The sequence below is a fragment of the Octopus sinensis genome, linkage group LG2, assembly GCF_006345805.1.
Source record: "Octopus sinensis linkage group LG2, ASM634580v1, whole genome shotgun sequence".
Lineage (NCBI taxonomy): Eukaryota > Metazoa > Mollusca > Cephalopoda > Octopoda > Octopodidae > Octopus > Octopus sinensis.
Window position 1 is genome coordinate 41,652,857 of NC_042998.1, and position 23,192 is coordinate 41,676,048.

At 32.1% G+C, this 23,192-nt stretch overlaps 2 protein-coding genes across 7 annotated transcripts in view; one reads left to right on the forward strand and one right to left on the reverse strand.

Moving 5' to 3' along the window:
- LOC115224331 (actin-related protein 5) overlaps positions 1–23,192 on the forward strand; it is a 49,327-nt gene continuing 26,135 nt past the window's right edge. Inside the window, exons 1-8 of one of the 5 annotated variants that reach the window (XM_036512540.1) lie at positions 1–22; positions 6,880–7,022; positions 8,172–8,260; positions 8,741–8,845; positions 12,493–12,604; positions 13,501–13,596; positions 14,449–14,642; positions 19,163–19,279. In XM_036512540.1, coding sequence (XP_036368433.1) covers positions 6,893–7,022; positions 8,172–8,260; positions 8,741–8,845; positions 12,493–12,604; positions 13,501–13,596; positions 14,449–14,642; positions 19,163–19,279 — 843 coding nt within the window. In that variant the 5' untranslated portion in view covers positions 1–22; positions 6,880–6,892. Of the gene's footprint in view, positions 23–874; positions 986–1,776; positions 1,958–2,736; positions 2,898–3,106; positions 3,317–6,879; positions 7,023–8,171; positions 8,261–8,740; positions 8,846–12,492; positions 12,605–13,500; positions 13,597–14,448; positions 14,643–19,162; positions 19,280–23,192 lie in introns of those variants that run through there. The other 4 variants (XM_036512537.1, XM_036512544.1, XM_036512533.1 and 1 more) reach the window with 4 other exon arrangements.
- Positions 16,347–23,014, reverse strand: LOC115224337. 2 transcript variants are annotated; one of them, XM_036512552.1, is made up of 4 exons: positions 22,794–23,014; positions 22,578–22,584; positions 18,658–18,946; positions 16,347–16,862 (listed from the first exon to the last, which is right to left on the reverse strand). In XM_036512552.1, exons 3-4 carry the CDS (start codon positions 18,878–18,880, stop codon positions 16,486–16,488), a joined length of 600 nt encoding a protein of 199 aa, XP_036368445.1. In that variant the 5' UTR covers positions 18,881–18,946; positions 22,578–22,584; positions 22,794–23,014; the 3' UTR covers positions 16,347–16,485. The 2 variants fall into 2 exon arrangements, with proteins under 2 accessions (XP_036368445.1, XP_029651071.1); XM_029795211.2 differs by lacking the exon at positions 22,578–22,584.

The following is a 23,192-nucleotide window of genomic DNA, read 5'->3' on the forward strand; positions in this document are numbered from 1 at the left end:
AGGCAGTGGTGGATTCCGGATGGTGAGACACTCTTGAAAGGAAGGACTGGATGTACTGATTATTGCAAGACCAAATGGGGACTCACTCACTAAAAGACAGGAATGCCTGGGTGGAGGCAGCATGAGTCTAGCTAGGTCTAAGGAGCAGTTAACAAAACGTATACCTACGTATAGTGTATCAATGCCTGTTGACCAGAGACTGAATCGTGTCCCTTAGTGACTTTGTCAATTTGTTGTGTGGCTTTTAACTGTATGTAGTCGAGGATGTCTTGTGTCTAAATATGCTTTAAAGCAGAATGCGTCAAGTGAAGTATGAAACTTTAAAGAATATCTTAACAAAAAGAAAAACTTAAAGCAACATTATTTAAACTCAGAAAACAACTGCTTGATTTTTTATTTAAAGAATTTCCACTATATATTTAAAAAAAAAACGCTGAATACTGGCAGAGGAAAAGTATGACTGCTCATCAAAATGACAATAGAAGTCATTCCTTCTTAAACAAAGGTTTTTAGTGATGTAGTTAGAGGTGTAATAGCAATGCCATCCACCCAAATCAATGTTGAAAGACTGTTTTCTGCATTATAAATAATCAAACTACATTTGTGGGCTTACATGAAGGATGATATGGAAGAAATAATTTGGTTTCCGAGAGCAAGATATTACATTTTCAATGTGGATTCTTGATTCTATAGAAATTTCAAATTCCATATTCTATAGAGATATGGTTTCTTTATAAAGGTTGTAAGGATAAAATGTTCAAACCAATCCTTTATGGTCATTGTTACGTCTACTTTTCCATAGATTGAACAAGATTTTTTGAGATATGGCTAGATGCCCTGCCTTGTTTTTTAGGTAAGGTGTTTCACTGGTCTTTGTATGTTGAACTACTGAGTTGCTGAATATAAACAAACGTAACTATTACCCAAGTGGTGTCAGTGGGAAGACATATGAAGACAAACACATTCACATATGCAAGATTGTAAGGTAATATTTTAAAAATATATTAGGGTGCTATGTTAGCAGGTTGAGTGACAAAGTAGGAACTCCGTGAAGAGGATGAGCGATAAATTTTTAATAGGATAAGGTGTTTGTTGATGACAGGTAATATTCTGGGATGAACTGTTACCTATTTCTGAGCTGGCAGAAACGTTAGCACGCCGGGCGCAATGCGTAGCCGTATTTCGTCTGCTGTTACGTTCCGAGTTCAAATTCCGCCGAGGTCGACTTTGCCTTTCATCCTTTCGGGGTCGATAAATTAAGTACCAGTTACGCACTGAGGTCGATGTAATCGACTTAATCCGTTTGTTTGTCCCCTCTGTGTTTAGCCCCTTGTGAGTAGTAAAGAAATATATTTCTGACAAGCGGGCTGAATCATTGTCAATTAGAGTGTTCTAGTAAACAACAGGGAAAGACCCCCCCCCCTTCCATTTTCTCCCAAATTTGTTTATTTAAAAACATTTTTTGGCTAAAACCCCTCGTTTTCGAATACGGAGGTTCCGGAAAATTGCCAAAAATCGGCATTGCAAAAAAATTGCCCCTATGTGTGAAGAATACTGACTAAAGTGAATTTTCCGAAACTTTTCACTCTACTCTCGGGAAAAAATAATTCCACCACAAATTGTAATATAATCGGAATCTACACCATTTGAGGCATATTTGTAGAAATTTTCATTCCTGGAAGTTATGAGGCAACAAATTCGTGAGCGAGTATACGTGTAGGAAAGCCGATTTTTCATAGAAAGAATTTAAAATCAGGTTTGAAAAACCAAAACAGACAGACGCCTACACCGCCCAAATTGTTGAAATTTTGTTTTCATAGGTATGAAGTCCGAAAAACAAAACGACACTTTCATCACATTTGACCATCTTAACATCTGCTCAATCAGAAATTGTAACCTAAAGCTGAGTCTTGTTCCGAGTGCTCAGCAATTAAGATGGAAATGCTTTCTTCTCAAAGTAATAATAAAGACTTCATTTACAAAGACACACTTGTCACCATTTCTCTAATCTCTAAAATGTAATTAAATAGACTTTTTTTTTTACTTACTAAACCACAACTCCTTGATATTCACTTATACTGAGAATCACGACTCTTTCTACACTTAATGTATTCATGAATATATCACGATGCATGATTTAAGATTCTTTTCTAATTTTGGCATAAGGTTAGTAATTTTAAGGAGAGGGTGAAACCTATGGGACTCCCCGCACTAAAGTCATCAGTTGAAGTCTACTGCTAATATTCTGTTGCTGGAAAGACTTCCGCCCCCCCCCCCACGCCATTTTCACCCAATTTTGTTTATTGAAAAAAATTTTTTTTTGATAAAACCCTAACCCTAACACCCTGACCCTATCTACAGAAATGTTTTGAAATTTTTGTCCGAATCATAATGTCCGTATTTTCCCGCATATTTAGAAAAAAAACAAGTTCTTAAAAAAAAATTTTACAAAAAGTTTTGGAAATTTTTTTCAGAATCATAATCTCCGCATTTTCCCGCATATTTTGAAAAAAGAAAATCTGGAAAAAGTGAAAAAATGAAGGAAATGGATGTGGGAGGTTGTATATTTAAAATGCCGATTTTGGCCAATTTTTTTGCAGATTCGTATTTCCCGTAGTCGAAAAAGGGGTGGGTTGTGTCGACCCCCCCCCTTTTTTTAAGGGTGGTTTTCGGGGGTGGGGTACGGGCGGAAGTATTGCCAAAAATTTGGAATCGACCTCGGCGGAATTTGAACTCAGAATGTAAAGATGGATGAAATGCTGCCGAGAATTTTGCCCAGCGTGCTAACAATTCCCGCCGACTTACTCCACCCAAATAGTGTTACATCCAACTTGAGTTAGGCCCCAACTTGAGCAACACTGAGTAGAGGCTCTAGTTGGCTAGAATTCTTTGCAAAGGTGAGTTGCAAAATTACCAAATTCAGGATATTGCTGGCATTTTTTGTTGACTTGAAATAACTTGAGAAAAGATTTGAAACTGTCTAGATAAAAAGGATATTTATTTCGACTATATAAAAGTTGTGGATAAAATTTACTATAGTAATATAAATAAACAGGCACCGTTTTGATGGAAATGTTTTGGTAATTGTAAATAATTGCTTTTAAACATTGCCCCAATGTTTGTTAGAGAGCAGACTTTAGCAAGAATGCTTTAAATGTTACCTCGATACATTAAACAACTAAGTAGCATAATAATATCAACAATTATAAATTTAAAACCTTCTAACACTTCTACCATCAATAGAACTCTCTTATGTGGAGGTATAAATTGTATAGTGTCATGTCTGTCTATCGCTTTTTCTGAGTTGCAGCGGAAGGTAAAAATAGTTTTTTTGTATAGTTAAATTTTTCTGAAATATTGTTTACTTAAATTTTTTAGTTAAATATACGTTTTATTAGCGTTCTTATTTTTAATGCATGGATTAGATAATTTGAATAACTCTAACGTTCATCTGAGATCTAGTTATCTTTCCTGTATACAAAATTTAGTCACTATACACATTTAAATCGAATTTGTCAATTTTGGTATGTTAAAATTGTTATATAAAAACTTATATTCACATTTATACACAACAACTTTATCTCCCATTTCTGGTAGATTATTCATTAATAAAAATGCATTAGTTTTACTCAAGTACAGTACCTCGCTTAATACTAAGCCGGTTTCATTTAAGCCGTTATTATCCTTGGAAAGTCATTATCCCATTTCTTTTCAATTATACATTGTGCTTTTAAAAGAATTATTTATTACACCAAATCCCCTCTTTTGTTTATTAATGGAAGGTATTCAGGTGGTAAATAAGTCGTTATTGTAAAATAAAATAAAAAAAGTAGACTCAAAACGATATTCTTGTATTTTCAGATTTCGTATTTTAGACAGCCATGCAATTTGTATTACTGTGCAGAGCTGCATGCAAAACAAAAGCGATAACATGAATTTTCCCTTTATATGAGCAGCGAAGGAGCCTCTATGAAAACCCGCTAGAAGTAGCAAACAAATCTTTTTCTACTGTCATAAAGAAGGACCTAATAGATGATGTAGTTAACAATAAAAAGATGAGCGGGTACATTTAGAATACCTTTCAACATTAGTTTGTCCAGAGTTGACCTAGAGGGTGTCTGCCGTTAAAAATAAATAATAAATAACGAACTGCAGAAAACGTAGTTCTATTAGTGGTAGTTATAGTTGTTTACTGGTCTGTCTAATAATGAGTTATTTAATATATATGTCTATTAAAAGAGCCTTCTACTCTCAGTGAGTTTTGTAACACCTGATGATACAGCAATAGTTTTAAATATATCACTAGGAGGCCTAACTTCACTATCCATAGGACTAAGCAATAATGATATATATATATATATATATACATACACATATATGAGAGAGAGAGGGAGAGAATAGATAGGTATATATCCTGGCAGGTACTGTTCAAACACTGAGTTATAATCTAAGTTATGGCTTACCATAACAAGTGGTAAGAAACACCTAAGATTATTTAAAGTAAGTGATCCAAATGTTATTCACCCATTGGATTATGATAGTTAAGAGAAGTACAATGAATATGAAGATTAATACATTTGTACATTTTCTATTTTTACAGATAATTACACAGCATATTCAATTTAAGTCTGTCTGAAATATGATTCCGCTGCATAGATGTCTAGCAATTGCATTTGCCCCCAGTTTCATTCATCTGGTTAATAGTCTATGCAGCTTTATTCTAGGTTCAGCCACTGTCTTGGTTTGAAGTGAATGTTTTAGTTGAAGTTTGATGTTTTAGCTGGTATTGTATTTATTTCGACTAATAAATATCCTATAGTGTTTGAGTGCAAAGAATGTGAGAGAAACGTTTGGGAATCTGATACACCTATAAAAACATTTATTGGGTTGACCCTATAATGACCCAGGTTTGAATTTTGAATCATGGGTACTAGATCCTAAATTAGGTCAGAGTATATTTCAATTACTAGCCTTAGATAAATTACAAATTAATGAGTTTCAGAGAGATATGTGTACAATTATGGGTCACTAAGTCAGATATATTTAGAGATATGAAATAGGTAGAACTTACTTGTAAGATCAATCCAAATCTTTATTTTATAAATCAAGTTTAAATCTACATGTAGATTTTGTCATCCTAGATAAGTAGTAAGTTATTTCATATTTGGAGTTTTACATCTGGAGAATACTAATTACTACTAGGATATAGGCAAACTAGATATTTGCTATGTAACTCTAGTATCTCCTATGTGCAAGGTGCTTACCTAATTAAAAACCCTTTCTCTGAAAGTTTTTTAATGCCTTTTTGTAAAGGTGCTGACACCTTAGGACTAGTTCTTGCTTATTATTTAGTAACTGGTGTGTTGATGTGAAAATACAGAATATCTCTTCTAGGCAAAAATTGCATTTTTCCCCCTCTGATTACATAAGGCTCTGCCCTGCCTATTATTTCCAATTCTATATTAAAGTTAGTGATTCTATCCTTTAGAGACCAGATAAACCCACTTAAGCTTATGTTCTATATTATGCTCTCTATCCTTAAATGAAGCTAAATGATTTGCTAGTCTCACCTTAAAATTCTATGCAGTAGAAACATATGTAGGACAGATTAAAATATGTTGTATAATTGACTGTAAAAATAAAAACGTGCTGATGTATTAATCTCCTTATTGTAATTCTCTTATAAACACACCCACACACATATTTATACACATATATTCATACATATATATACATGTATGTATATAAATGCACACACACCATAAATAATGTGGGGGTTTTTTCAATTGCATGAATTAAAAATCGTAACAGTTTATTTACTAGCAGAGAAGCTTGAATTTGGTCATTCAACCATTCATGGACACCTACATACCATTGGAAAAGTCAGCAAATTGGGTCAATGGGTTCCTCACAAACTTTCCGAGTCTAATCACATGCAGAGAGTGAACATGTGCTCTTCTTTGCTATCATGTCTCACAAATGAACCTTTTTTTGACCGAATAGTGACTGGTGACAAGAAATTGGTTCTCTATAAAACTGTCAAGTGCCGAAGACAGTGGGTAGGGAAAGGAGAAACACTGGCACCCTAGGCTAAAGAAGGTCTTCACCCATGTAAGGTGCTGTTATCTGTTGAGTGGGATGTGAACGGTTTAGTCCACTTTGAATTTTTAAACCCAAACCAAACAATAACAAAGGAGATCGACTACAAGCAGCTTAAGTCAGCACTAGAAGAAAAACAACCATCTTTGGTTTCAAGATGAAAAGTGTTCTTCCATCAAGATACAGCGAGAATGACATACAGCGAGAATGACATTCCAAAGGCTGGAATAGTTTGAATGGGAAACAATGCCCCACCCACCATATTTGCTGGACATTGCCCCATCTGATTATCATTTATTCTATAGTCTTCAAAATCATTTGGACAGAAAAAGTATAAATTCTGTAAATGAGGTCAGAACAGTACTGGAGGAGTATATTTTGTCACGAACAAGTAAATTTTGGAAGAAGTGATTTGCAAGTCTACCAGATAGCTGGAAGAGCATTGTAAAAAAAATGATAGTATATTTTAGATTAAAATAGAAATTTATCTTAATTTTGAAAAATAAAGGAAGTATAAAAAATCTGCATTATTTATGAGATGACCCAATATATATTTGAATACTAGAATATCTAAGAACATTGTGAAGAACATTCTGCAGCATAGTTATATATATTAAGAATATCTCACATTTCTCATGATAAAAGAAATCTCATTTACTTCTGTACTGTAAAACTTGTTATTACATATACTACTTTAATTGTATATTTTTAATTCATTTTTTTGTTTTATAAGTTTGTAAAAATTTATGCCCTGTTGATTAGTTCAAATATCTTTTTAAGCTTATAACTGAGAATGTCTGCTGATGAAGAGGAGGAGGAAGAGAATGTTTTTTCATTTAAAGATGATCGCCCAGTACCAGACTCTGTTTACACATATCCTTCAGGATTGAGAGAAAGTGCTATTCCATTGGTTATTGATAATGGTAAGGTTTCAATTTAATTTTATAAACATTTCCTTTTATCTGGTTTGATATAAACTGAATTTTTCGAGTCAACCAATCCATTACATACTAGATGACTTGGTGTTTCTATGAATATTATCTCTCTGACAGTCCTTCAGTTAAACTTGTAAATGTTTATTCACTGTACACTCTTCCAGTTTTCCTTTTTGCAAAACCATAAATATACTGGAAGAAAAATAGGTCTCCATTGAAATGATATGAACTCTAGATCTTTGAGGAATTGTTTAATGAATAAAGCAGGCAGCTAATCTCATTCAAAATAAGTTATATGAATTGCATCATTCTGTGTTTTTCTTTTCACCATTATCTTCATTGTCAGTTTTTGTATATGTTTAACCATGCTTACACAGGTCACAATGGCTTATTGTACACATATTTATAACACTGAATTTTGTAATCTCTGATCTAACATTGCTACTATACTTTCAATACTCTATATCTAACTACTCTTTCTTTAAAATAAATGAGCAATAAGGAAGGATTGAACAGTGAAATATATTTGTAGTAGTTGGAATCTACTCACTTAATGCTATTCCTGCTATGTTGAGATTTAATATAATGTATACTTTCTTTAATTTAATGATTTATTATAGAAATGACTTTTGTTTAGCAGTATTTAAAAAAAAAACTTGTGAGTGAACTGGTTGGTTTTATAATTGAAAAGTTATTTTTACAAAATGAAATATGTTTAAGTATGTTTTTTTTTGCTGATTGTCTAGATTGAGGCATTTATTTCAATAAACAATATAAATTTCCTGAGCAGCTGCATACTTACCAGGAAATCACAACTTTTTAGAGAAATTTTCTATTGCTTGAACTGTCACACTGTTTTGCTAAAATAGTTCCCTAAGTGGCAAGAATTATTCCTTAACTTCATGAATAGCTGTTTTGATTCATAAACTTTCAATTTACTGTATTTTGAGTCAATAAAGTAGATACCTCAGATTTAGAAAAAGACTAATGTTTAGTTGACACTTTTCCTATCAGAGTGAAATAAATAATTATTGATTGATTTATTCATTATACAAAATTAGCTAAATGAAATTGTTTTGAAATTTAAAGAACAATCTAAAAGAGAATTGCATTTTTTTTTTTTCATGTATATTTCAGGTTCTTATCAATGCCGTGCTGGCTGGGCCTCAATGGATAAACCTCAGTTAATATTCAAAAACGTGACTGCTAAACAAAGAGGGAAAAAGGTGTTTTTTATATAAACTATAATTTTTTTTTTTTAACTTCATTAAATTTCAAAAACTAAGATTTTATAAAAGACAAAATATCTTAGTATCTGTTCAAAACAATAGTTTTTATCTCTATAACAATCACATCTAAATATATGTTGTGCTCTAACCATAATATATTGTTGGCAGTTGTGAAATAGATTCAATATTATTAGTTGGTATCATTATGTCCCTTAAGTATATCTAAATAGAGAATATTACTTACATAATCTGTTTTGGCACCTTATATATTTTGAATTCAAAATCTCCAGTGACAAATTGACAAAAAGTATAAATAAACATCGATAATATATTCTTGCTGATGAAAAATGATTTGAGTTTTCCTACACACACACACACGTCTATCTACATATACACACACACGCACACATTTTTGACTTATGTGTTTTATTTTATAGAAATACATTTTCAAAAAATTTTATTTTCAATTGTACATAGGAATCTGAACTGCAAGTAGGAAATGATATCAGTAATCTAGAAGTTGTGCGTTGGATTCTTCGGACTCAGTTTGACAGAAATGTGGTTACACAGTATGATGTCCAGGTAAATTGAGTCGTATGTGTATACATACACAAATACTTGTGTTTTTTATTCTATGTTGTTTCATTTCTAAAATCAATTCTGGTAAGTGAACTTGTGTTAAAAAGTTTTTTGATTTAATGTTTAGAAGTAGTACACACAGCCAGTATCTGTAGCCACTCAACTTTCTTGGGTACCAGATAAAGCTTCAGTGTCTTTTTGGAGTTGTATGTTGAATGAAGATGCATCATTTTTAGAAATTACATAAAATTTTGTGTTCTTGGTATGTTTTAATCATATATTTTTCTTTGTTAGCCAGAGAAATAAAATCAAAGAGGAGAAAATTAAAATTACAGTTTTTTAAATATATCATATTCAATCAAAAGTATCAATACATTTAATAATCCACTCGATAATTTGATTATTTACTTTTCTACAAATTTTTTAGAGAATCCAGAGCCAAAAAAGTTTGTAAAAATCTGTAGAAATAAACTTTGAAATGGGAACATTGCACTGCTAATGCAAAAGTAAGACACAGTATTGACTTATAAACCTTTAATATACTTGGTAGTATATTATGGTTGCAGAATGAAATACTATGTCCTTGCTGCAATTAATATTTTAGTTATTGGAAGAAACATCTCCTTAACCTGAGATGTTCTTTTGAAGCCAATGCTTAGCTCTGGTTTCATTGCATGAAGCAAATGAGAAATCTACTGTTGGATGATATGCCTCTCTTCTGAAAACAAAATTTCCAGATAAAATATCTCAGGCAGATAGCTAGGTTAATAAAAAATGGAATAAAGTGTTCTGTGCCAAAACATGATTTGTTAGATGCAGATTTGAATTTATGGAACTTGAGGAGGGACATTACTTTATTCATTGTGATTTGTATATATCCTGTATTATTCTTTCACAAGGATGGTGTTAGGAAGGGCGTGTAGCTATAGAAACCATGCCAAAGCAGACATAGGAGTTCAGTGTGGCCCTGTGGCTTGCCTGATATCCTATGAAACCATCCAGTCCATGTTAGCTTGTTAAATGATGAAACAATTTAAAACAGGCATGGCTTTATGGATTTGGTTTTACAACCACATCATGTATTCTATTATAGCCTTGTTGACCAATGCTTTGTGAGTGTTCAAAAGGCCATCATATTTATATACGTGTGTTTATCTGTTTCCATTTTCATCTGTTGATACTGCTTGGAAGATGGCGCTCTGTGTTTATACTCTATAATCTAGCAAATATCAATTCATTAGTACCAGACTTAAAAATAAGTCCTGGTTCAATGTGTTCAATTAATACCTTTGAAGGTGGTAATCCAGTATGTCAATGACTTAAAGTCGAGTAAACTGTATGAAAAAATATAGTTGTGATTTCTGAGTCCTAAACATTTTGACAATTTATGTAAAAATTAAGATATTTTTTGTCTCAAATTAGGAGTATTGTTTGATGTGGCATTACCAAGTTATTCTGATGGTAAATGAACCAAGATGAAATAAAAGTAGTTAAAATGACATTTTCAAACCAATAAACATAAAATTACATGATGAATAAATGGTTTGCATAAAGGATGATGATAACTGGTTGAGAGGAGTGAAGGAAATGAATGTAGAAGGAAGCAGAAGAAGGGGGAAGCTGAGAAAGATAATAGAGGAGGATGTGAAGGCAATGGGCGTTTGTCAAGTGGTGTATAGGATGAGTCAAAATGTTAAAAAAACATTATGGGGTTCACAAAGCTAAACATTGCTCAAGAAAGGAAAAAAACCATTTAAAAAAGTATATTGTTGAATAAAGAGTTAACGTGAAATGATTTGATAACAAAGGGAAACGACTCTGGCAAAAGTTGTGTAAAATGTTTACACAAATAATAATGACATTATTGTGTTCAGTGCTCAGGTGCAAAATGTCAGGAAAGTGAACCGTGTATGAGTCATGATATATACATGTGTACATGCGTATGGAGGTAGGGGATATCATGTGTAGTGTTGGCGAATTTCAAGAAGCCTGGAGGTTTTAAAGGATGCAATATCTCGGCAGCTAACAATTGATGCAGGTAATTTGTTCCATGCTTCAGCAACACTGCGTGTGAAAAAATGTTTCCGAAAGTCATGGGAGCTGTGCTGTTTTCTGACTTTGTAGGCTTGCCCACGTGTGTCAGACACTTGGAATTCAAAGAGATGCTCAAGATTGTTGTTGGAACAATGGTTAATAATTTTGTGGGTGTTTACCAAGTCAGTTGCCAGATGATGGAGCTTCAATGTATCCATGCCAGGGAAGCAAGGCATTCGGAGTATGGTAGATGCCTGATGGAGGGTATTCACTTGGTTGCATATCTCGGAACAGTTTCCAGGAGGTCAATGTTCTCAGCAAGATAGGGGTTCCAAACTGGTGAAGCAAGTTCCAAGTGTGGCCACACCATAGTCATATACAACCTTAAATAGATAGCTAGAGAGTGGCTGACAAATGTTTTGTTGAGTGATGCCTAGACACCCCTGGCCTTCTTGACAATTTTAGAGATGTGCTTTGTTCAGTGCAAATTGCTGCTGACAGTAATGTCCAGGTTATGTTCACAAGAAGACTTCTTGGTATTAGTGTTGTGGAGGGAGTATGTGGACGCTGGGTTTTTCCTCCTAAAATGCATGGTGGTACATTTGTCCACACCATCATCCATTGCTGCACTGTGTCTAGGTCCGATTCGAGAGAGATCTATAGTGTTCAGGATCTATCCTTTTGATCTACAACTGTGACTACTTCCTTTCGGTTGAGAATGAAGGACTTCAACCAAACTCAAGATTATTAAAAACAAAATGAACAAAACCTGTTTTTCATCTTTCAAATCAGTCAGATTTAATGGTTACACACACATACATAAGGATAATGTCAAAGAGAAACATTCATTCCTCTTTAAATCATATCTTTGAAACTATTAAATGATAAATGACCATTATTCTCAAACAGTGGTTATTTTTGTTTTTTCAATCTTGATTGTACAAGATCCAGTAGCTACAGTAAAGTTAGCAACCTCACAAATATATTCATCTGAATATATAGCCTTGCAATTTGTTTCATTGTCATTAACTAATTCAGCAAACATTTTACAAATATTAGTTTAAAACTTCTTATAAAAAGAAAATTACAAAAATAGATTGTTTTATGTAAAGGAGAAAAAGGAAATATTTGATAGAGATAAGACAGAAGTAGAAGCAGTTGTAATAATTTTACTTTTATAATGTCTACATTTATCTAAATTTCTGTTGTGTCTGATAAGTCACAAAGGAGATCATCAATCAACATTTCAGTGTTGTCTACAATGACTGCTTTATAGTAACAAGATTACTCTGATAAAGCAGAATCATCTTGTCTTTTGTATGTTTAGGATTAAATGTCTGTTTTTGCCTTCAAGACATGTTATATAGCAGGGAAACATGGCTGTTTTCTAGCAAGTTGAGCAACTATGTAGATGTTGTCCTCAGTAAATGAAAGCATAGTTCTGTTTGTTCTTTTATATGTTATATCATACTGGCCTTGAAATGTAACATGATGAAAGGTTTATTTTAAATGTGCACATTTTAAAATAGACAGTCTTGTATCATAGAAACAAGTGTCTCAGACAGATTGGTTGTGTAAGGGTTAAAGTAATTTTCTTTTCTTTATTCCTTTTTCAGGAGCAAGTGTTTGACTATATTTTTAACCATTTGGGTATTGATACTGAAAGTTGTGTGGATCATCCCATTGTCATGTCTGAAGCTCTGAGTAATCCAAATTATTGCAGACAACGTAAGAAATATTTGATTAATCAATTTATTATTTTAATATCTGTGGTTAGGAAGCTTGCTTCCTAGCCATATGGTTTCAGGTTCAGTCCCATGCTTGGCACCTTGGGCAAGTGTCTTCTGCTATAGCCTCGTAATTGAATTTGGTAGGCAGAAGTTATCATCGGCTTTTTTTTTCATATTACCAATTTAAATTATGTTTTTTAAAAATTGTATTTTATTTAGAGGAAAAGCTATGAAGGCAGCCTATTATTCAGTAATATTAATTCTAATTGCTAAAGCTTAGAGTGACAGAGGAAAAGAGACAGGTTTTGCACAGAATTTAAGTAAATAGTTGCATTAAGTTTTTCTGGGTTACTGCATGTGTTTCTACACATACATCATAACAATAGTTCACTAACATAAATAACTTTTAACATATTAACACAAGTCAACACCCATAAAACTTATTCTAATGAATCCAAAAGAGTTGCAGTTCATTCATTATAAACCTCTTGGCAAAAAAAAACTGGCATGTAAAAAGCACTATTCAAACATGATCGATGCCAGGCCCACCTGACTAGCCCCTGTGCTGGTGGCATGTAAAAAGCACGCACTACACTCTCGGAGTGGTTGGCATTAGGAAGGGTATCCAGCTGTAGAAACATTGGAAGATCAGATTGAAACCTGGTGCAGCTGCTGGCTCTACAGACTTCACTCAAACCGTCCAACACATGTCAGCATGGAAAACGGACGTTAAATGATGATGATTGAAGCATTGCATCAGTTGTGCTGGGTCTTTGAATTTCTTTGTGCATTTTTAGCTAGCTAAACTATCATAAAGGGTGTTTGTATTGGAGAGCAAACTGTTGGTTTCTTGTTTATAACAAATTTGTAATGATATTTTTGTTTTCATTCCAGAAATGTCTGAGTTGTTGTTTGAATGTTACCATGTCCCTAAAGTTGCTTATGGCAATGATGCATTATTCAGTTTGTACAAAAATCATCCAAAACCAGGTATTCTCATTATTCATTTAAAATCCTTTCAAATATGTCATTAACTTTTTTTTTTGTTACAATTTTTCTTCATCAGGTAAATTGGAAAAAAAGACAGACGTGTTCGTTTGTATCCATCTCTCAAATGAAAATAATAGGAAATTTGGAAAATTGTTTTTAAAATAGGTGTATCCTGCATTGAATAGCTTAGGGTGGATTTAATTTGTGAAATCTTTCTATTTATGAATTTTAGTTCTATTTTTGCTGAGCTGATAGCCTCAACTACAGATAAGGATCTCTAGTGATGGGAATAATTCCTTAAAAAAAGGAAACGTGAATGATGCACATGTTGACAAACAAGAAAAAGTAAAATATCAGAAAGTTATAAAAGTTTGCAAATTGTTGATAATCTTTCTCATGTTAACTCCTGTTATTTTCCTTCTATTGCCCCAGACATTGAACAGCATTATAACAGCTTTTATCGTCTACATGTTAAATGAAATCACTTTTTTAGATAATGTAATTCCTTCCTTTACTCATCTTCTCTTTACATTATGCAAGCCCAATTTTACATTTTTCACTTGACACAGACAAAACTGTTTTTTTTAGTTAATAAATCCCTAGATATGTTTTATATTATTAATTGTATCAGTCCATATCAGCCAAATGTCCTTTGGCACATTTTACTTTCTTAAAGGAAAAACACAATCTGATCTGAGACAAATATAGAATGGTCAGAACTGTTAAATTTGATAATGTCTGTCTATCTGGGGCTTAACGACAATCTTTGTATTGATAATTTTCCATACAGATGTTAAATTTTAAAATTTACTCTATACATTAGCAAGAGTTTTCTTTTTCTTTTATTATCAGAATCAGCAAATGCTTTAATAGTTGACTGTGGTTATCAAACAACTCATGTCATTCCCTTTATAAATGGTCAAATTGTTGCTGAGAATTGTCGCCGTCTAAATTTAGGTGGTTTACATCTTGATTCATTCCTACACAGACTTCTTCAGTTAAAATATCCCAATCATTTGGCTGCAATAACTCTTAGCCGTGCTGAAGTAAGTATAATTCTTGAAAATTTTATCAGAATTTGCATTTTTCTTTGCAAACTGAACATATTGTTAAAGCAGTTTATATTTTTTCTTAATGTATGCTGGATTCAGTTTTTTTCTTTTTCCTACCAGCTCTTATTGCCTTCCATATTAATCAACTGAAAGACTTTTGGCTTATTGGCCAGAAAGCTGGGATTAAGGACTAATGAAACATAATAAAGACAGACTCACAGCAAGTGTAAAGAAATGAGCTAATGGATCTTCAATTAAATCATTAGCAGATTGCAAGGGAGCAAATAAAAAAAATTCTTGGTATTAGTCAAGTTTGACGAAGTACACTGTATGCTTCCCAGATTCACCACAAGATACAGTTACTGAGGGAAATCATTTTTTCCATTACGTACACACCTTTAAGCATTGCATTCAAAAACTTTCTATTTTTGCCAAACTCTTTGATCTTCCTTTCTTTACAAAGATCTGGTGTGTCCTATTTCCAAGTAGTGTAACATCACTGAGTATACAGGTGTCTTGCCATGAATTGCAACATCTCAAATGGAGATGGTTGTGGTAATCTTTTTAATCTCCTATCTCTCTTTTTTGATCCAGTTTCCATAGTCAGATTTGAGATTTCTATAGTTCATATCTTTAAGAATTCTGGCAAAGTGAAGTCGTTGCCTGCCATTACCAATGTTGTTTAGCCATGTAGGCTCTCTTTAATGTACTTGGTTTAGTTGTCACCTACATGCTTCCTTCAGTACATTGACTGGCTAGTTATTTCTAATTGAACAATTTAATTCAATTACACTTCAATCTATTACATGCAATCTTGACACTTCATCTTTTTGCTAGAGCAAGAATTTTTCCATACAAATATCAAAGGAAGTCTAGTACCAAGCTCTACATATGTATGAATAAAATAACTAAAACCCTCAGAAGCTACCACAAGGACATAAAATCTGACTTCACATCCAAAGCATTACTAAAACTCCATTTGAAAACTAGCTTTCTTTTTCAGAGCAATTGCTAACTTATAACAAAGCTCATGACTACTGCTGCATATTCAAATATTTAGTACTGTATTAAAAACAAACTGACGAAAGTTCCAACATAATGACTTCTAATCCAGAGATAGCCATTGTCTCTTTTCTGAACTAGCATATTCTCTTGATTCAGCTCACTTCTGTTTGTTGTCATTCCCCCCAGATTTTCACACAAATCATTGCTTCCACAACTGCAGCACTCTAGAATAATTTGGCCATCTGCTTAGAGCCACCCATCAATCTGGGAGAACCTTCAAATGTCACAGTGGCTGCCATCTTGACAAGATACTTGAAGAAATTTCTGGGAGAACAAGTGCTATAAGCTTGTTCTAGGTGAAATTTTAGATCAGGCTGGAGGTGTCATTGGCTCGCATTCATTAAAAAAATGCTATGTTTGTTAGTGAATACATCGTATTGTCATTAAAAAATACTATATTTATTAGTGTGAAAGATACTGTTCAATCATCTAATAGAATGAAGATTTAGCTCTAAATAATGTAGTAGATACATACACATATGCACTAAAAAAGAAAAGAAATGGCAAAGAATTTTAAAAACAATATTTAATTAACTATGTTAATACAGATACTGTACATTTTTGTTTTCTTTTAATAAGACAAATATGTCTGGGTTGAAATCTACTTAAAATGGAAATATACTACAAAGACAATGAAATTAATCAACACTTTAGTATAAAAAATTAAGTCACGGAAAACCCATTACAGACGTTAAAGAAATATGAATTGGATTTGTAAATTTTCCAATGAGACTGAATTATAGGCAGAGTTTATCTCCATCTCAATATGCCTTTACTTACGAGTACCTGACAAGTTGCTACTCTTACTGGCTGATGAATAAGCAACAGGCATACCCTGGCTGTTGTAGGTGTACATTGGAGCACTGGGGTTGTTCTTCACTTGCATGCATGTCATTGGGTTTCCAACCATTGGCATGTTAGAAGCATTTGCTGCTGACATCATATAGACATCTGAATACTTTAGGTCTTTGTCTAAGTATTTGTGTTGCTGTGAGTAGGGCAATTGGCTATAGTTTGCTCCTGACATATTCATTGCTTGCATCTGTTGTACTGCAGCAGCTCCATACATCTGATACTGGGGCAACGGTGCAGAACTCATCTGCATGAGGTTTGGATAGGTAGAATTCTGAAGTCCAACAGACATCATACCTAGAATAAGAAATAAATAAATTTGTGTACATTTGTCTATGAATAAAAAAAAAGTGGAGCAGAGTTTGTAAATATCTACATAGTACTCTACCTAATATTTTCTAAATACAAGAAAATTTTGCCTGAATAGAGGATATCCAGAAGAAAATTAGAGCCAAAAATTTTCTCAAATTATAATTGAAAGTGTAACAAGAAAAAACTGAAGTATTTATTACACAACTAAACAATCATTCATGAAATATAATTAATGTCTATAGTGTACATAAACTGTATATGCATGATGAATTAAAAAAATATTTTTTTTAAATTCCGGATTCACATCCAATAGGTGTGGTACAAATTTAACCTACATATTCAGATGATTTACAACTTTAATCTGTTGTCGCCAATATATAAATTTCTTCTGATGTAAGTTGTAAATACACCTGAAATATAAACACTAACACAACACAAGAGGTGATATCACTGGAAATTTTGTCAAGTATATACACATATTGTGCCCTTCTGATTGATTTTGCTTTTGCAAATATAGTCTACTTTATTTCTTATGTATGATTGTTAATTCAGTGAATATCATTTTTGTGAACCATGTGCATTTGTATAAGTTTATATTTTTGTATAAGTTGTGTATTAGTTTTATATTTTGCAATTTTATGCTTTTCTATGGAAAAGTATAAAAACGCAGAAAACAAGCAAAACGTAAAAAAAAAAAAGAAAGATACTTATCTGTTATGTGTGTGCGATATCTCATCTGTGTGGAAAGTGATAAAGCACAATATACACTGCAAAACAACATCCATGATAAACAATGAAAGAAAACATTGCTACTTGGAGAAGCTCACCTCTTTTTGAGAGGTTTTACTAGCATTTTTTTATAAGTTTACTTCTTTAATCTCACTTTTGGATGTTTTTTTTTTTAATGAAAAAGTATCTTTATTTCATATAAAGTCCTAGGGCAACTTTTAGAGTAATATTTTAAAAATACTTTTATTCAAAGCTATGAAAAAAATTGTGTAATTCATTAAAATCATTCAAGCATCTGAATTAGTTACATATTTCTTATTTTACTATGGTTCCTGATTAACTAATTATAACATAATGAAAACCTTTAATTATCTAAGCTTATAACAGCATCAAAATTCTTATCTCAAAAAAAGAAAAAATGTAATTGAATTACAATTTAGTTTTCTAATACTTTAACATGAAAATCCTACAGAAGCCAAATTTCCATTGTTCAGTTTACCATGATTCTATTTCTATGAATTTCCAAAAAATAATTGGTTATTTACATTTTTTAAAAATTAAGCTAACACTAAAAAAGAAAAAAAATTTTTTAACATAGTGAAGAAGGAATTTTATCACAAGTATATTTGAGATTTTAATGATGTAAAAAATATAATTGGAGGATTTACTCATATTTTTCAGAAATAATTTCTGACAAACATCAATATATTTATAGACTTACTTGAAATAAAGTTAAATAAATTTAAAATTAAAAATATTTATCACAAGATAAAATGGCTAATTTTTTTTTTTTTTATGTAATCTAATGCATTCTAATGTTGAAAACAAATGTTTTCATATAATTAATATTGAAAAAATGCAGTCAAAACTGAGAATATTGTTAATCAAATATTTAATAGCTTAATTTTTTTTCTTCTTCAATAAATCTCTGAAAATTGGTCAAAAAAAAAAAAAAACTTTATAAACCATTAAAAGCTATTGGATTTGGTCAAAATGTTTTCACAATGGCTTCACTAAGAAAGTATTTCAAAATTTAGAAACTTAAACATACCTGGTGTCTGATTAACAAACATGCTTTGCTGACCATAAGGGTAACCAGTATTTACACTGATACCTTGTTGAGAACCGCTACCATACATGATTCCTGGAAGAGTGACTGCTACCCCCTGTGCTGGCTGCAACACCATACCGGAACCTACTGACCAGTCTTGTGATTTAGTGACATATTGTTTTGTTGCATCATATGCTTTTGATGTATCATAACCTTTTGACATTTTTCCGGTTCAGTTTCCAAACTTGCTGAGTTTAGGTTCCTTTCTGATATTCAAATCCTTTCAGAACTTGAAATTTCAAAGAGACAAAGAAAAAGAAAAGAAAATTATAAGCAGTGACAAGTTTTTGTTACTGTAAATGTACAATGTCTTTGTTATGCAATTGATACTTGGTTTGCTTCTATATTAACCTCTTAAAATAAATTTCAGTCTTGAGCTGATTTTTTTTTAATGATTTCTACATGTGTAGTAGAGTGTAATTAACCAAATTTTCCCTTACTACAGGAGTTAGTACAACACCACACACATATGGCAGTAAACTACCATGAAGAGCTAGCAAAATGGGCTGACTATGAGTATTATGAAGCTAATGTTCATAAAATCCAATTGCCATTCACTCTGGTAAGTTATCTTACCTTTAAATTTATATCATTAATGCTACTATGATTTGAATGGTCATATGAAGTAATTAATTCTTGAAGTTCTTTATGAAGTAGGATTTCATAAATTGTTTAAGACCTGGTATAAAGATGAAAATTCAAATTGATGAAATTAAAACTTATTTATGCCAATTAAATGTTAAGCAAATTCTATGAAGTTAACTTGATTTTCTTTTATTGGGATTACTGCTCTCCAATTTTTAATCATTACCATTTGTATAAGATTTTTAATGAACATTTATAACCAACCAACATCATCAATTTATTAGTTTTAGCAGTCACTTTATATTATGCATAATACAAATAAATAGCTAGAATGACAGAATTCTAGTTTAAACACCTCATACAACCTTATGTGGTGGTGTGGGAGATTTTCATAAAATTTCTGCAAATTTGTGTTCTACAAATGAGAATTCATACGATTATGCAAAAATATTTTTTTGGAGTATGATTTAAGGGCAATTTAGCTGTTATTTTTAGCACATATCACAACCACCTGATACTGACCTCGTGTCTTTGTCACTCTGACACGTATGTTTTTCAATATTTTTCTCCATATGAACACATTTAATGGGATGCTGATGCACCTAAAGATGCTATATTGCCGGGATTTAAGCAAAAAATTCGGACTATTCATATTTTTTTAAAAATTCAAAAAGTGGGACCTTTAGGATTTAAAAAGGAATTTTTATCTTTCCATAATCGTATGAATGTATTCTTGTGTGCAGAACAAAAATTCACTAAGACTTTCTGAAAATTCCAAAAAATAAAAAAGTTATGAGGGGTTATATGGGGTGCTTAAACCGGAATTTCGCCGCTAAAATAACTTCAATATGACAAAGACGTAAAAAGAAAACCAACAACTTAGCAGTGAGAAATGCAAAAGTCCAGTCTACAAATGAAAAGCCAATGCATTGAAGGGAGTTCATTAAACATGATTTATACATTAATATAGAGACAGTAATACAGATGAGACTCAAGATAAAATTAGCTCGAAAGAAGCGAAATTGTGTATTAGAATTAGCAAAGAAAGGACGGCTCGGGTTTGCAAAAGTGTTAGTGATATTAATAACAAAACAAACGTTTCGAGTATCAGTTAAAGAAACTGAATGTCTAAGGATGTTAGGGAAAAAAAATCTAAAGCAGTTTATATTTGCTATGAACCTTGCGAAGTGTAGTGACTACATGCAATGTTTTTATGGCAGAGATAAACACTTACAAAACTTACACTTATTTACAAAACAAATACGTTTTACTTTTTTTTTCGGTACAAACTGTAAATCTGTTATTTAGTTAATTACTGAGAATTAGACGCTGTCTTGTGAGATTCATGCTGAAAATAATGATGGAGTGGAGAGACAATTTTGTAGAATTAATATCAACTATAACGTGATAAGTGGATACTCGTATTTTTTTTTTTTAATTTGGACAGAGGAAAAATTAGAGGAAATTGATCTAAAATCCACTCATTTGAAATAAGAATCGAAAATGAAGATAAGGATGTAGTATATATGCAATTGATTTTGGATCTTACAAATAATTACAAGTTAATTTGTAGTGATAAGCAGAAATGCAGAGCTAAATGAAAACAAGCTCACATGTGGTGTAAACGGCATCATATTCCACTTCAAGGGAGCTGGTAATTTTAAGGCATATTTATGATGGGCTGAGGTTAAGAAATAAACCGTCATGTTTGTAATCAAATAAAAAAAAAGTCTTATTTACGATACGAGAAAACGAAAAGGTAAATTTTTACCATTACACCAGTCTCATTTTGAAGGTGTGGTTTACATAAATAATGAGTGATTTCCGACTATTTTGATGATCAGTCGCTCAAAATACATCAAAAGCATACATTTACCCAAAATACGACGGGTATAAATTTCACTTTCAAAACCAAACGAGTACAATTGTAAATCCATACCGTTTAAATGTTTTCTATAGTTCTATAGTGTTTATATCTATGTGAGACACAGGTTCAGATGCTAGTCTGATAAGGGGTAACTTCCCGGTAAATTTTTATTACACTCGTCTCATTTTGAGGGGTGGTTTACCTAAAAGAACGAATAATTTCCGGCGCTTCTGATGATCAGAAAGATGGGAAAATTACGGGTGTAATTGTAAAAAATTTATCAACGAAAATGAAGTTTTATAAAGTCGAATCCATAAAGAAAAAGCATTCTGTAAAGACCTTCATTGAAAAATTAATTTATGTACTATTTAGCTCTTTCAATCCAACTTCCATCATTAAATACATTCCACAACCCTCTTCATAATAGCGAGTTCTGATTCAATTATCTTTTAAATTTGACTCTTTAAAAACTGGATTCATTTCATAACTGAAATAATTTACTAATTTTTTTTTTTTAAATAAAAATATCAACCACTGAAGGGGTCACGATTGAGTGTTATATAAAACAGTAAAGTTACACTTCATCTTTTTTAAAATCCCTTCCTATTTTTGCTTTGTTCTAAAAATTGACGTTTGAAGAACTTTTGCTAATTAAACAAATATAACTCAAAAATTTTTGCTTTTTAAACAAATTTAACCCAAAAAATTTTTGTTATTTAAACAAATTTCACTAAAAAATTTTTACTTATATAAATGAAGTAATTTTGTTCTGTATTTATGTTTAAAAAATCCAAGATATTGCATCAATTCTTTAGTTGAAACTGTTTTTCTTTTTAACTATCAAAAGAAATGTGTTTTTTTTATCGTCATTCTAATATTTAATTTTGATATAGTTGAGCATTAGTTGACAGAAGCATCTCTCCATTTTTGCGGATTGAGTGGGATGGATGATATGGGCCTCGTTAAATATGAGTCCACCTAAAGAATTTACAATAAATGGTTAAAAAAAAAAAAAGGTTTAAAACATTTTAGCTATATATTGAAATTAATTTCGGTATTTGGAAGTTTTAAAGAGAGAGGCTGTAAAATCTTATTAATAACAGATAAAAATAATGCACGTCAACCAAGCCAGCCATTCTGTGAGTTCACTGAATGGGAAGAATGTCGAGGGAATATCGAAATTATTTCGAAAACAAAAATTTAGTAGGTATACTTCGATATTTCCTCACATGGTGATGGAGCTTTAATAAATTAGAGCTAATATTAGATTTTTGGTCCACAGTTCTATGTATATTACCTTTTTAAATCGATTTAAAATAAAAATAATGGCCATTAGAATTTGGAAAAAGCCATTGTAGGATTGTAGCAGCAACGATGTATATTTTAGGAAAAGGACGTCAGTAAATGATTTTATACTGTGCTATTCATTATATTTTATTTCCAAAATGTCAAGGAAATCACTTTAAAATCAAGAAAATGAAATTAAAACCCCCTTTCTGATGTTTAAAACGCCCATGACTAATCCCTTCGTTGAAAGGCGTTAGAACCAAATTACCAGAACATGGAAAGAAAAGACCTGATGGAGAAACCCCAATTCCGTTAACAGAATAAGAAGAAACCTTACTTTATATAAATATATATTTTCCACTTAATTGTGAGTAGCAGCAGTCTTGATACGAATGATGGAAGTTTTGTGATGGCACACAAGCTTGTTGAAGAAATGTCAATTATTTGCTTCTAAAGGCTAGCAAGTCAATGAATGATTCACATACATACGCGCAGCAATGGCTTCTTCCTTCACTGCTGCTAAGATCAACATTATCGAACTTCTTTTTTAAAATTGTGTATGTGTGTAGGTGTGTATGTGTGTGCGCGTGTGTCCGCGCGCGTGCGTGCGGACGTGCGTGCGAGCGTGCGTGCATGCATATACGTATGTATGTATGTACGTATGTATGTAATTTTTCACACAGTTACTCAAGGGTCGGGAGTTTCGTGAAATCAGGCACGCACGCACACATAAACA